This window comes from Panthera pardus, unplaced genomic scaffold, assembly GCF_024362965.1.
Source record: "Panthera pardus isolate Hobbes unplaced genomic scaffold, ASM2436296v1 HiC_scaffold_2, whole genome shotgun sequence".
NCBI lineage: Eukaryota > Metazoa > Chordata > Mammalia > Carnivora > Felidae > Panthera > Panthera pardus.
The window spans coordinates 100,442,430-100,458,195 of NW_026526765.1; the positions used below are offsets into that span (position 1 = coordinate 100,442,430).

General features: G+C 38.9%; 1 protein-coding gene across 2 annotated transcripts in view; it reads right to left on the reverse strand.

Moving 5' to 3' along the window:
* Positions 1-451: 451 nt before the first annotated feature.
* ARHGEF28 (Rho guanine nucleotide exchange factor 28) overlaps positions 452-15,766 on the reverse strand; it is a 301,505-nt gene continuing 286,190 nt past the window's right edge. For both annotated transcript variants that reach the window (XM_019463023.2, XM_019463024.2), the window contains one exon: positions 452-787. In XM_019463023.2, the coding sequence (XP_019318568.2) occupies positions 624-787 (164 nt within the window). In that variant the 3' untranslated portion in view covers positions 452-623. The remainder of the gene's footprint in view (positions 788-15,766) is intronic.

A 15,766-nucleotide genomic window follows, 5' to 3' on the forward strand; every position in this document is an offset into this window, starting at 1 on the left:
TAAGAGTCCAGACTGTCCACCGCAGAGTGGTTGCCCGGTTGGAGCAGGTCCCCCCGCAACCGGACATGTTGGTGACATGGTGACTGTAACAGATCACCACTAGGACCCGCCCCTGTGACTCCCCAGAGAGAAATTAGTGCGTGAAAACCAGCCAAGAAAGGGACTTTCCCACATCCGCCTCTGCCTTTGGGGCCACTGAGGCCACTCTCCATCGTCACCTGCTGTGGCTGTGAAAGTCTGCCCATCATGGATATCACTCTTTCCGTCCACATTGCTTCTTCTAGATCTCAAGGAAGGCATTTCAAAAACCAGATGATCCAGCAGAAAATGCAATATGGAATTTTACTCGAGAGTCACAACAACTTTGAAAATATTTCTCCTTATTCAAGTTAATTTCTCCTCCAGAAATCTGAAATTAGGTGTGATAAGTTAATGATTACACAAACAGAACTGCTTTCAATAATTTATTTGGATCCATGCCCAAAAACTGAACTTGCATGAAATATTAAATATTACTCTTACAGCAATTTAGACACATTCACACGAACATCAGGAAATGAAAAAAAAAAAAAATCTCCACTAAATGCCAGTGTTGTGTTTTGCTCGGAAAAATAATAACACAATTAGAGGTAAACAATGTTTTCTTCAGCGTCATCTCCAGTCTCCTGGTCTTGTCCAGTCAATGTCTGAAGATTTAGCTTTGCTTCGGCCGTAAATGTCTGCTGCTGAGAGCCATGTGGATGTGAGTCCTGGGAGGCTGGAAACTCAGTCTGAGAGATGTCCAAATCTGCAACAGACAGACGGCACAGGTCAGGAGGATCCGCTCAAGGCCTCCAAGGCAGGTGACACTGTAACTCAGAGCTCTCTGAGCCTGGGACATGCAGTGCCCATATATTCAGCCACAGAGAGAATCCCAGAGTCCAAGGAGAAAGGGACAAAATGCAATCACATCAAATGACTTAATCAATGTATCGTCAAGATGTGGCTGGGTGTGCGTTCAAATGTCTCCTACGGCTAAGAATAACCCTGACAAAATAATCCTAAGGGAGTGTCAAGTGAATAAAGACTTGTCACCATTTGCGGGCCGATAAAACACTGCTACTGTGGAACAAGGGTGCCCACTTATGTTTTAAAAACAGGTTCAAGGTCTTAGAAATACGGTATATACTCTAGCTATGGGCGATGAACTATATTTACATCTGCACAGCCCCTCCCCTCAGAATATCTCAAAGTCAAGAACTGACCTCAAGACTCAAATAATATAGCTGGGATTTTATTAATGTGGGCAAGGGGTGGGGGAAAAAGGAGTTGAAGGATGGAGACCGGCCAGCCTCACCATTATGCAAATCTAATTAACACTCTACAAACCCCTTAGCTAGAGAAAACTGTTCCCGTATCAAGTACGGCTGGGTTCTTTTTTCTGGTTACCTAGCAACAGCAGGGCATCGTCTATTTTCCCTTTTTCTGCTAAAAACCCTCTAGTACACGGCATAAGGGAAGGCAAAGAGGGGTTCCTACTTGAAGAAAAGAAAGGCTGTTGCTGCAAACCATTTTCACTTCGCTTGTTCTACCGACCACCCTTCCTGAGGCTCACTTATATGGCAAAGTCACAAATGACCCGCTTCGGTCCGTGCAAAAGGCGGAGTATGCGTGGAAACCCAGGCGAGAAAGATGGATAGCCTGAAGCCCACCCGCTCCTTCTTCAGTCATCAACGAGAGGTCATTATAAACATTGCCACATTTGACTCCGAGACTCTATTATTTAGATGGATACCCATAACTGGTAGGATTCTAATGACAAAAATGCTTGTGGCTCCTGCCCTCCTGCCAACGACCTTTAGCTGGTAGGGAAGGCAGGAAGCAAGGCCTGGCGGGAAGAGTAAAGCGTCCTCACGCTGCTCTGTCTTCAGGGACGTGGGACACTTGGCTACGTGTCCATTCATCACTTCTTCCAGGAAGAGGCAGGCCCACTGGAAGAGCGGCAGCCAGAGCCCCAGAAAATAAACACAAGTCACCTGGAGGAGCTGACGTGGGCCTGTGAAGCTGAGGGGGACCCCGGGGAGAGGGGAGGGAAAGAAGAGGTCAGGCTGTACTCCCTAGCTCTGCTCAAAAGCTTAGGCCTGCCCGGCCTCTAGATGCCCGTGGGGCCCAAAGAAGAAAATTCTTTTACATTTGGGTGACTCGATTTTACTAACCCTGATTCCAAATCCTGTACCTCGAATACTCGAACTCACTAACTACTGAACACGTAACTAGTGAAGATGCTTCTAAATACCCCCGAGCAAAGCGTGACTTCTGGGCACAAGAAGTTTTCCAGGTCTGATACAGCCATCGCTCTTTTAAGCCTCAAAATGTTGTAACCCACAGTTTACAGTTTGGGAAACGAAAGCTCAGGCTACTTAAATTCCTTGCCCCACATCACACAATTAAGAACTAATCTAGATTTGAACTCAGAGGACCACTGCCACTTGCACATCCAATCAAGAGTCTCAGGATTCCCATTTCTCATGGCGATAGAAACAGCTTGACCGTCTTTACCACATAAAGAGACTTTGAATGTTTAATACTTATCCTCCCTAAGTACCACATGTTGAAGAATCACTTAGCAAAAAAGAAATTAAGAACGAGAGAGACATTCCAAGCTCCAAGAAACGGATACAATGATTATTATAAAATTGGGAACCTCCTTCATTTAATCAGGTAAACACCACAAACCGTCCTGCCCCCGCAATGATTTCTCTATTAGGGCAACACAGATCAACCTAGAATGCTCTCTGCTCTTTTATCACATTTGGAGACAAAGTACGCTTGCCTGTGGTCACAACACACGTTCACGCTTTCAACTCCTTTCCCCAGGCATTGAATGAATAAAGCCATTTAACCTCTAAAAAAAAAATATTCTCAGTTATGCTACTCACGTTTAGTATTACACAACCTAACACATATACACCTCAAAACTTGCATCTATCAGATGCTCGTAGATTGAAGAACAGCTCATGTAAGCCACTGTATTCCTGCCCCCTTGCCAACAGAAGGTCCAGCCAGGGTACAAGAAATACCACATGGAGAAGGAACAACCATGCATTGAATGAGGTGGTTGGGAGGTGATTGCGGACAAACGTGACAATGCCCGGCACAATGCAAGCCCTTAATCCCTGTAAGTTTCCTTCCCCTGGGGGTGTGAGACATGTAGCAAAGAATCCAAAATACTGGTGGTGAGTCTAGGGATCTGGGAAGTCCTCTTAATGGTTTCAGGAGAAGGCTTAAGAACAGCCAAAGAACCAAACGTTTATCAGAATTCTTTTAAACTGTAGCCTCTAGCTCAGGAAGACAGAGATCCAAGAATAAATGTTGGGGGGGGGGGTTAGTTTTTAATTGGTGTGTATATGTGTATGTATGTGTGTGCGTAAGGGAGTATAGACATTTAATGACAACTTTTTCAGATAACAATAAAAATACAGAGGAACATCTCTAGGTGAAAAATAGCTTGCTGGACCCTAAAGTGACAGACCCATGTTGGCATCCTAGATGTATTCATGGAGGTTGTTGTGGATGTATGTCACCTGAAGGTGAACTCAATTTCCTTCTCCATTTTCTCCTTGATTTCCGCCTGAACTATTTAGGCAAGGTCAGACAACCCATCTTTGAAACTGGAAACCGTTCCATGATTTCTGATTTTATGATTCCATTTCAACCGTGAAAGAGCACCAGCACAGCAACTGTATACTTCTCAAGGTCAGCCACCTTTTTCCACACTTTTTACCCTAGAGAATATGATCATTATGGAATCTTAAACTGAAAAAAACATTTGTTAAAATAAAACCTCACTGATTCAGAAAGCAGAATTCTTGAGGAATAAAAATCACCCAATTTTGTGATCAAAATCCCTATAAACTGCTGAACATAAAAATAGGATACCTGGTTTTTTAATAAGCAAAGAAATATTAATTTAATGGAATCCTAATTTGGTCGACTAAAAAGCAAATGCTATTATAATGAAACAAAACTTCAGACTACAAGGAACCTTTCCATCTAGTATCTCAATACAACTTTCCCTGTCCATTGACATAAAAGATGCAATTTGATCTTTACCATACTTGTGGAAACTAAACAGAATGACCATGACCTTAAAATAAAGACGAAGAAGCAGAAACACATCGAATCCCCATAGCCTGGCTAAACATAGTAGAGAAATAAAATCTTGGGGCAGGGTTTTCTTCTACCTAACTGAAAATTTTCACACCAAACAACTTCACCCTTAACAAGAAATTTCCATAGGTCCAATGTGGGGTCTAAGTCCACCTGCTAATGAAGTTTTAAAAAATTCTAAGTACCCACATTTTGGAGTGGGGGGCAAAAAGCCCCGTGCTACCAAGCGATATGCCCCACACCACACACTGATACATATCCACAGACAGTTGCCTAAATCTCCGTTTTCAGCCCTTAGTTGCAACCTGTTGGCGAACGTTTACACTGACCATTTTCACACTTCTCACCTGCTGTTGGAATTTTAGACAATCAGGAAAGAGAATGTGGGGTGTAGGATGACTTACAACTATAGAAATCAGCTCCTGAAAAGCTGATACTAGTAGGATGCAAAATGAGCCTTCCTTCCATCAGCTCACCATCATTCTTCTGAGCCAACTGGATAAGTGGTTCTTTTCTATAAACTCAAAGTGTACCATGCGACCATGTGCCATATTAAAAATGAACGAAGCGCCTCCTAACCCGAGAGTTAAATAAACCACAAGGTAAATCGTAACCTTGGGCAAGTCATTTCTCCTGTTTGGGCTTCAGTTCATGAAGGACGTGACTGAAATCACCTTTCTGGCCTCTTGAACTTCTACTGTATGAGAATTTATACATTTGGACTTTGGCTTAGTGCTTCACCAAATAATATTCTGAGGGAACAACAAATGGATGTTTGTGAACTGCTTTATGCTCAAGAAATACAAATGTATTACCTTAAGTTGCACCTAAGATAATGTTTTTAAGGTAATTTCCAGACCTATGCCCCACCCCTCTACCTTCATTCTTCTCAACAACACCTATCTGATTGAGCCAACATAGAATCTTCAGTGGACAGTATTTGGAAAACTACCTATTGAGAAGATAATGTTTACAGTCAAAACCTGCACACAATCTTCCCTTCAAAGAACAGCAGACTTAAGAGTAACTTGTCAGGAAGAAAAAGTCTGTGACAAGTCAAAAGGAGTTGTCTATCATGTTTAAATAATTAGTGTAATATTTGCCTTTTCTGGATTTTCTGAATAGAAAAGCATCTTAAATTATGATAATTTTTAAGCTTCATTTAAATTTAAAAGCACCAGTATAACTTTTATCATAAATATCAACTGGGGACATCTAGAATTTAACTCAACGTATGGCCAATGGCCAGGCACCCAGCACCCAGCACTACAGAAAGCACACTGAGTCGACTGTCGGGATCATTGATGATGCCTTGCTCAGCCCTGTGTGTCTCATCCCATTCCATTCTCCCAAACAAAACTCACAACACAGAGCTTCGTGTCTTCTGGGCCTTGGCTCTGTTCTTGTTTATTTTAATGAAGTGTTCTGACTTGTGCTTCTGATTACTATATCCCTTATGCATGTTCCTAAAATCAAAATTCACACTTTCCTAGAATAACTCCACCTCAAAAAAATTTTTGATTAATGTTCCAAGTCTGCAGAATAAGTTGTAGTCCCTGTTTGATGACTGATTCATGCTTACACTGTGAAACATTGAAAAAATCGTTTCCTGATGGCATTACTGGCGATCACTATTTTTTCTCAGGAGCGTTAATACACGGCATTTTTCTTCTAATGGAAAACATTTCTTGTACAGAACTTGAGGTATCTTCAGAGCAAAGGAAAATTGGTCTATGTCACTAATTTTGCTCGACCCTATTTTCCACAGTGAGGCACAAGCACAATGTGAACCTCTGGCATGAAAACGAACCCGGCGTTGGCATCTGAAACCAACAGTCTCCATTAGTGTTAGGATTCCTTACTACTCCCCATCTACAGTAATGCACCTGAACTAAAATAACAGAAATGTGCTCTGGGGGTCCGTGTTACGATTCCTTACTACTCCTCATCTACAGTAATGCACCTGAACTAAAATAACAAATGTGCTCTGGGGGTCCGTGTGCATGAAGAAATTTATAGCATATAAAAGCAAACAGTTATAATTTTTTAAATTGTAACTGTTATAGCTGGACTTTATTGTCTTATCAGTAATTAACATTTGAATCACCTGGAGTTATGTAGGTAACACTGACAAGAAACAAAACAACTGAAGCAACCGATACAATGAAGACGAGATTAACACAAGACATGGTATGATGAACCAAGTCTGTTACATGAACTTTGATTTGCTCTCGCTCTCCTTTCTCCCCATAAGGTGCCAACGTTATGGACTCACGACCTTAACATTAGCAAGCCCTATGAGAGGATGGGGCAAGTGCCACTGCCTTCCTCTCTTCTTTAGGATGCGTTTCAAAGTGTTTCTCTAAACAAGATACTAACAGGTATTAATGACAGAAGAATGAATACAGTGGTCAAGGAAGCTGATGAAACTGTGGGCAAATCAAGTTGCTTAACAGATTCCTCAGACCTTTAATCAGCTCACCTGTATCATAAATCTCTGAGGGGGAAAAACAGTATGTGGCACCCTCCGAACTGAGGGGGACTTTCTCACAGTGTGCTTGGTATGTTCCACATAACGTATTTGGGGAACCGGTACCGTAAAAAAAAAAAAAAAAAAAAAAAAAGGCAAATCTATTATACATTAAGAAAGAAACAGCAAATGACCAAGATGTCAGGATAGGTCAGGGGCAGGAAGTTGAAAATAAGTGAGGTTTTCCAAATTCAGAAACTCTTAACCTTGTACGTGATGTCCTTCTGGTGAACACGGGCAATTATCGACAGTGGCTGCTCAAGTTATTAGGAGAAAAGCAGATGGAGAGCTTTGTAATGGATGGATCAAGCTGACACTATTTGAACCCACAGATCAAATATAATATCATAAAAAAATAAACAGACATGGTTGGCCTCGTGATAGGATGCAACAGGAAATGTATAACGTGGACAATATAGGAAACATATAATTCGATCTGTGAAGATTCTTCAGGTCAAAAAAGCCTCTATCTAGTCAAACACCAAACACTTATTCCAACTACCCAGTTTATAGAAAACACGAGGGGAAGAATAATACGTTAAATAACACTATAGGAAAGCAAGCAGAAAAATTGAGAATGTAGGACATTTTAAAAAAATGATTTTCTTCCAGGAAATAAATGTCTTTTCAAAAAACAAACAACACTGTCTTTTCAAATAATTATAAGACTTAAAAAAAGGGGGGGGGGGCAGGAGAAATTTAGATTAAAAGAGATCTAAGAGATATACAAGCCAAATACAATATATGAAATTATTTGGGTCAAACAAACCAAGGGGAAAAAGTTGAGACAGAGAAATTCATGTACTGGCAGTATGGTTTCAAGTATAAAGTTTTTTAGGTGTAATAAAGATATTGTGGTGATGCTTAAAAAAAAACACTTCTTGCCTTTTAAAGAAAGACACTCAAGTATTTTGAAATGAAATCATAGGATATCCTGGATTTGCTTTAAGATAACCCAGTGTGAGAGAGAGATAAGAGCACTGATGAACCAGGATTGGCTTGTCTGTGTGTTGGTCATCATTAGAGCTGAGAACTCATTAAACACTTCTACTTTCGTATACATTTGAAATGTTCCATGGTATATTTTTTAAAGTGCATAGCCTCACATATATTTGGACTATAAAATTATAAAGGGTTCTCTGTTATTCCAACAGTGTAGCTCCTATACATCTGAAAAAAAAAAAAAAATGGAACACTGTGGGAATAAATTAGGGGCCTCCTCTGGATGCTGAATGTGTTTACATCAATTTTAATGCGACTGTATGACAAGTCATTGGCAAGTGTGTGCGTATGGGTTTTTATCTATTTAGAAAGATAGACAATTTATGTGACTCTGTTTCATAAAATAAATTAGGTTCATTTGAGTTTATAGCTACCTATAAGATATGATACAGATTCAAATATGTCCCTTTGCTTTTGCCTAGAAAATTTAACATCTCCCAAGTGAACCATAATCAGAAAAGATCTTCTATACCCTGGGTGTATTTGTTGATGGCAAAGAATTGATAAGTTTCTCTTGTAATTTAGATTCCTATTCTTCAGCCTTTTGAGTTTACTAGAACTAAGATGTAACATTTAAGAAATAGAAGGTAATACATTTAGTCTGACAATATCAAAGTTGATTTCAGTTTATAATAATAGTAGGTATAAAAACATATTGCCAAAGGAATTAGTGAATACCTGATACAAAAAATGTATCTACTCAAAGTCCTGATAATCACCAGTTTCGAATGCTTATGTGTTGAAAGGACCTTAAATTTTCATTTAGCCTAACCCTTGCCTTCTCAGCAAAATCAAATGGATGTAGTCAAGATAGAATTGCATTATAGGGCTTCTGTCTTTAAGCCACTAACATTAGTTGACTTTGAGTGAAACATTCAACTCAATTCTCACAGCAATACACAATGGTAGGTATACTATGGAATATGAAAGGGAGAGCCTAATGCATATACAGACACAAGCCTAACTTAAAAAAACAGAACTCAAGAATACAGGAAGCTCAAGAAAATCTCTAATATCTTCAAAGAAATATTTAAAAGACATTCAACTACAAAGCAAGATTCCATAAAATATCAACTATAAGAGAACAAGGAAAATCTCTTCAAATTAAAAATATGCTAGCTGAATTAAAAAAAAAAAAAAAAAAGTCAATGGACTAGTAGGAGGTTAAGGATAAGAAAATCTCCCAGAAAGGAAAACAAAAACATTAAGAAATGGGAATAGAAGTGGTGGCGGGGGCGGAATAAGCAGAAAAATCAGAGAACCCAAGAGGTCCAACTATGAACGAGAAACAGTTCCAATAAGATAATAATGATGAGAAGATTTTTTTAAAGAAAATTTCCCACAATCAAAGAAAATGTCTCAAGTAACCAGTAAGAATGGTTTTAACAAAAGACCACACGAAGACATATAATACAATTCATCCAACAAGGGATAAAGAGAGAACTGCAAAGGCTTCCAAAATTGAGAACAGGTCACAAAGAATTAGAAATAAGAATGACATCAGACTTCTCAACAGAAACCCTAAGAAGCAGAATAATCAAACCGTTCAAAATTCTGAAGGAGAATAAATTATTTTTTGAGAAAGAGAGAGGGTGCAAGGGAGAGGGGCAGAGGGAGGGAGAAGAGAATCTTAAGAAGGTTCCACATTCAGCACAGAGTCTGACACGGGGGCTCTATGCAGGCCTCGAGCTCAAGACCATGACATCATGATCCGAGCTGAAATCAAGAGTCAGACACTTTACCGACTGAGCCATGGAGGTGCCCCTGAAGGAGAATAATTTTTGATCTGGAATTCTAAGCCTAAATATATGACAAAAACCAAGTATAAAAGCAAAAATAAATGATGTGAAAAATACATTTCAAGTTAGTTATTTGGAAAAAAATGTGCTCTCATTATGGCTTTTCTTGGGAACATTTGGAGGCAAGATCCACCACATAAAGGAATAGGTCATAAAAGATAAAAAATGAGACTGAGCACACAGGATCTGTCACAGGAGGAGTATGAAGGGTGACACCTATATAGCAGGCATGGAACAACAAGGGCTTATTGGAAAAGGAGGACAGAGGATCCTGGAAGGGAAATTTCAAGGACAGAAAATGAAGCAGATAGATATCGGACGTGTTGAGTGTGTGGAAACTAATATTGGTCAGTTAACTGAGAGGTACACAAGCTATGGAGGAAAACATAGTTGGGAGGTAGGAAAAAAGTAAGCAAATGAAGAAGATATATGGTGAAAGCCTCAGTAAAATAGAATAGTCAAAAACAACATTATTTTAAGTAGCTTCTGCACATATGGCTGATTTTTCTCCATCCTGAAAGACCTTAGCTCTGTCACAAATGCCCTTTTGCAATCTTAAAGTATCTACATATAACCGTAAATATGATTTCGCCTACAACTATTTCTCAAAGTTAAAACCATATTGAACCCATTTGAAAACAATTAATTTGCCTGCATAAGTAATACTGAACACCTGAAATTCCAAAATCTGTTGTTAGAAAAACACCTTTAAAAATAGTCACTTCACCAAAGAGGAAACCTAAATGGCAAATAAATACAAAAAGACACTAAATCTCACGAGTAATTAGGGAAGTACAAATTCTAAGAATGGGAGTTACCATTTCATACCCATGAGATTGGCAAAATTTAGAAACCTAACAATACTGAGTGTTGGGGAAGTTCTGGAGAAACTGGAAATCTCATATATAGATGCTGAGAATAGAATTATTTAACTTTAGAGAGAAATAATACCCAGCAAAACCAAAGACATCCCCATCACTTTTAGGTGTTATCATGTAAATAAACTCTCATTCATATACACAAGGGGAATGCATAAAATGATATTTACTGAGAATCATTTGTAGGAGTAAAAAATTGGAAACATCCTAACTGTTCACTAGTAACAAATAAGCTGGCATTTATTCTATAAAGGAATAGTATACAGCAGTTTAAAATGAACTATTTGAACTACATGTATGGATATGCACATTGAGTGGGAAAAAAATAGTTGCAAAAAGACAAACATTATATAGAATATAAAAACAAAAATATATATTTATGCATACATGTATGTAGCAAGAACATAAAAACATACTATAGAAATGACATGCACCAATTATAGAATTATAGAAATGATATGCACCAATTATAGAATATTGTTTAAATGGGGAAAAAAAGGAAAAATAAGGGGAGGGACGCTATATTGAATATTCTAAAAAAAAAAAGGCAAAGAAATGTCTGAAGCAAATATGGCAACAGGTTAACATTTGTTAAATGCATGCCTGATACATATTTTTTCTTTACTTTTCTGTAAGTTTGAATTTTTCATAGCTAAAACTTTTATATTAAAAATGCATTAAAATACACAGCAACCAATTATAATATGTGGTCTTATATTATTATATATTATATATATTATATAATATATATTATTATAATATTTGGATTCTGAGTCAAGAAAAATCAAACTAGAAAGAGTACACACACTCACACACAATTGGAAATTTAAATACTGACTATATGTTGATACTATGGAATTTTTGTTCAATTTTTCCCTTGGTGTGATAATAGTTTTAAAAAGAGAGCCCTATCTCTTAGAGATAAATACTGAAATGTTATGCATCAATAAATACGTACACATGACTTTTAAATACTGCTTCAAAATAATACTGGGCATGTTGGGGTTAAGTGTCTGGGTGAAACACAATTGGCCAGAAGTTCCTAAGTTTTTCAAGTTTATCATGGTAACTAAGTGGTTGTCATACTGTTTAATTATGTACGTGTTTGAAATTGTCCACAATATGTTTAGATAGGCAAAAAAACAAAAACAAAAACAAAACATCAAGCTCAATTCTTAAATCAAAATTAAGATCATCAAATCCTGGAGTCCCTGTTAAGAAGCAGGTACAACTTTTCTAAGAGTGCACTGAATCAAATGACATGTAGGTCTCCAACTCAGGGATAGGTCAGTATTTTCATGACACTGAATCCCTCTGAAAGACAGACCAGGGGCTCCTAAGAACTATGCCAATTAGGCTGACTTTCTGGAAACTGCCTGCTTCATGACCCTACCCACTGTGAAAGAGAAGAAGTGAATTCACTTTATTGCCAGGTGAATAAGGCAGAATTTTAATGCTGCATTTACTACTTACTGACTCAGTCAAGGGAAAAGCATCTGTTAAAATTCTTAAGCATACAAGATCCAGTGTATTTCTTTAAACCAGAAGCAGGCAATTAAATACATCCAAGCTAACTAGTTCTAACTACTTCTTAATAATCACATTATTGGACTTCAAAAAAATTGGTGTCCAATTCTTCAAAGGTCTACAAATGAGTGTATTTTTTTCTTGATCAACTACAAAATTACATGATGTCAAACAACTAACATGCCTTTTCTGTTCTGAGAAATTGGTATTTACAGTTTTCATAGCAACACAATTTTTTTTCTTTTTAGAAATGAGAAACATTATTTTTGTAAGTCTTATTTGTTTGAAGTAACATTTGCCAAGAAACCAAACTCCAAAATATATTTTCCAACTGTAGCTCTGAGTTTATGCCACTCAAAAATGATTATAATTTTAAAAGCACAACATAATATATAGAAAAAAAATGTTTTGTTCAAGGCAGATTTTCACACCCTCGGCATTCTTTTCACATTTATGTTTGTTATCAGAGTAAAGATAACTGTATTACATTTCTGGAAATTAAACTTAAAATGTTTTTAGAAATTGTATGGTTTGAAAAGAAGGCAGTTTGCAGAACAGAGACAAAATAAGGATTTTACCAAAACAGCAATCAAAAGAAAACACACATATCACAGGATTCACGGCTCTCCTCCTTGGAGCCATCTCCCTCTAAAGAAAATTGTTTTTAAATTTTCTTATGGATACTAACGTCATAAGAAGCTGCTCTTGCTGTTAATACTTGTCCTGTTGACATATGACCTGTGACTAACACTGGGCCTAAAGAAAGCCAATTTCCCTTTCAGTATCTGCCAGGTGACATGTATCCCCAAGCTGGCACTAGATCTCCCTCCTTCTGGATAGACCTCTTTCTTCCCTAAACAACTCGTCTCAAGAAGCCATAGCATGACATGAAACTTCTTTCATGGAATCAGCCACCAAGAGCAAGGATCATGAAGGGCAGCCTCAGTTGGTCCCTTAGTGACCAGCAGCCCTCATTCCTTACAGACATCTGAGGACCACTGAGTACGGTGTCCTGAGAAAGCCCGTGACCACACAGTTGAAAGGCATTCAGGGCCGGATGAATATAGTCCACAGCTCTACACCCCTTCACAGACCCTCCAGACAGTGAGCTTCCAGGTTTGGTGGGTAGGACAACTTCAGGGACGATACATCTGAAGTGAGCCTTGAAGGCCGACCAGGATGTCAACAGGGAGAGACGGCCCTGTGTGGAGGTATTCCAGCTGGAATTGGCAACTCTGGCAAAGGGGAGAAAATGCTAGATGCCATAAAAAGGGAAAGTTGTCAAGCTTGGCTGAACCATGAGTTTGCGCAGGTGAGTTGAGGTGGGGGATGCGATGAAAGAGTAGCCTGTGGAGGGTCTTGGAGGGAAGGGTTAGGAGTTCTTACCTGAGAAACAATCATGGCAGCCACAGTGACCGGGACCCTTGTATGACTGCCTATCAATCTACATTCTCGGCTTCACCTGCACATCCTATATGTGTTGCTATCCTGCAAGGAGGGGTAGCTCCAGGAGCAGAGTGGGAAGGGAACTATATTCCCCTATGTTTGCCTGCCTGGAAGAAAACCACATTTAAGACCATCAGGTTCCATTCCGTTAATGGGCTTTTTTTTTTTTTTTTTTTTTTTTTGGTCAATTAGTAGAGAGTATATCAGAATGAAAACTGGTTTGAGCTTCTTTTCCATTTGCTCTTCACTGAGTGCTTAGTGTATGCTCTGCACTGGGCTGGACATAAGGGAAACCAAGCTGAATAAGACCTCAACTCCACAGTCAACAAGTTTATAGTCTGTATAATCACTTTGAAAATGCTTTTAGTTTCTTAAAATTGAAACAGGCACCTATTCCAGAAATAATTCTACTCCTAGGTATTTACACAAGAGGAATGAAAACATAATTCACACACACACACAAAGCCCTGTACAGGAATGTTCAGAGCAGCTTTATTCATAATAGCCAAAAATGAGAAATAAGCCAGGTGTCCATCAACAGAAGAATGGGTAACTGTGGTAAATCCATCAAGGCAAGATTCCTCAGGAATAAAAGGGGATGAACCACAGATTCATGCAAGGTCATAGATGCATCTCAAAAGCATGCTGAATGAAAAGAACTGAACACAAGAAGGCACACAGTATCTGATTCCATTCCATTCTATAATAAGCAAAATTAACCTATGATGATGAAAAGCAGAGGAGTGGTTGCTTCGGGGGGGTAGGGATTGGTTGGAAAGGGGTAGAAGAGAGCTTTCTGGAGTGATGGAAATATTCTGCACCTTGATATTCTTTCCACAAAATTAATTGAATAGACTTAATATCTGGGCATTTCACTGTATGTAAGTTATAACTCAAACAAAATAAACCATACGAAGCATCATCTAGTCTAAAGGGAAAACACATATGAAATATGGTACAAAGGAGGAAAAGGGTGCATTGGACACACAACGTTATACACGAGAGGTTCCTAACTCAGACAAAGAGGGTCTGGAAAGGCATCTAGAACTAAGTGACCCCGGAGCTAAGTCTTGAAAGGTGAGCAAGAGTTACCCAGGTTGGAAGAAAAGGGTAGAAGAGAAGATATTCCTGACAGAGGAAGTAGATGCACAAAAAATAGGAGGGCTCTGGCCTTTCACGTAACAAGGAGAACTTCTGACCGCTGTACCACAGTGGGGAAAGGATGTAGTAGGAGAGGCGGCTGAGAGGTTCAAAGCCAGATCAGACCTCCAGCCCCAAACACATAGCCTCCCGTGCTCCTTCAGGGAGGACCGCCTTTCAACACATGGATCCTTTGGAAACACCCAAGGAAGAGAACCCAAAAAGTCTCTAAGAGGACTGGACGCAAACCCTTAACCACAGGCTCAAGTGCTGACCTGGGGGCTACACAAAGCTCTATCTTAAATCCATGCTGGCTTCGGTTTTCAAAAGACAACCCATGTGGTAAATCATGCTGGGATATGCCATTTGGATCTCAACTGTTCCCAAGGGAGAAAAAATGTATTTGAAGGGTGCGCCCCGGGCAATGCATTTATTTCAACATCCACTTACATCAGTGTTTTTTCCAGTATATTTAAAGGAACAGTAGCCCTGCCAAACACTAGGCCCCAGAGGAGGATGCTGTGGTTAAATGCCAAGGTTGGCGAAGCGCCACCTTTGGATATCCATGAGCACGATAAAAGTTTTGAAAAGGTTGGAGAGTCCCCAAGCCAGCATTTCCCAATATTATTATTATGAGAACCGCCTATCTAGTAACACCTAGTAACAGCCAGTAGAATTATGCATCATGTTTTGAGATGGGTCTTCTTAGCTCAAAACCCAAATGAGATGAAGTCTTTCAGGCCACCAAAGCAACCACCTGGAAGGAGTACAGTGGCTCAAGTCTTCCTAAGGATTTATAGCTTAACACAAGGTAGATAGTAAGTGTATACTGAGCACCTCCAAAATTCCAGGTATTTTATGCTTTGTCTTATGTAATCCCCTACCAAGGACAAAGAAGATACTATCAGAAGTCCAATTTTATATATAAGGAAACAAACATATCAAGTTAACTACTTGCTTAAAATTTCATAGGTAATAAATGACAGATCTAGACTATGAACTGAGGCATAATTTCCAACCCTTCTCTGTCTTAACCACTATGCCAGTCAGTCATCTCCACTGTTCAAAATTAGTCAACGACATTGCCTCGTGCATTCATTTGTTCATGTATGCATTCAAATCCCTCACTTAAAAATGAAGCACTGATTAACTGATTAACTCAGGTAAAGTTCGTTACATAAGAAAATACACGTTCAGTCTATTTTTCCTGAAACTTGGTTTAGGAGGTGGGAGATGGTGGATCCTTTATCTTCTACTATCTTCAAAAGTGAGTTTGAGAAACAGGAGAATATTCT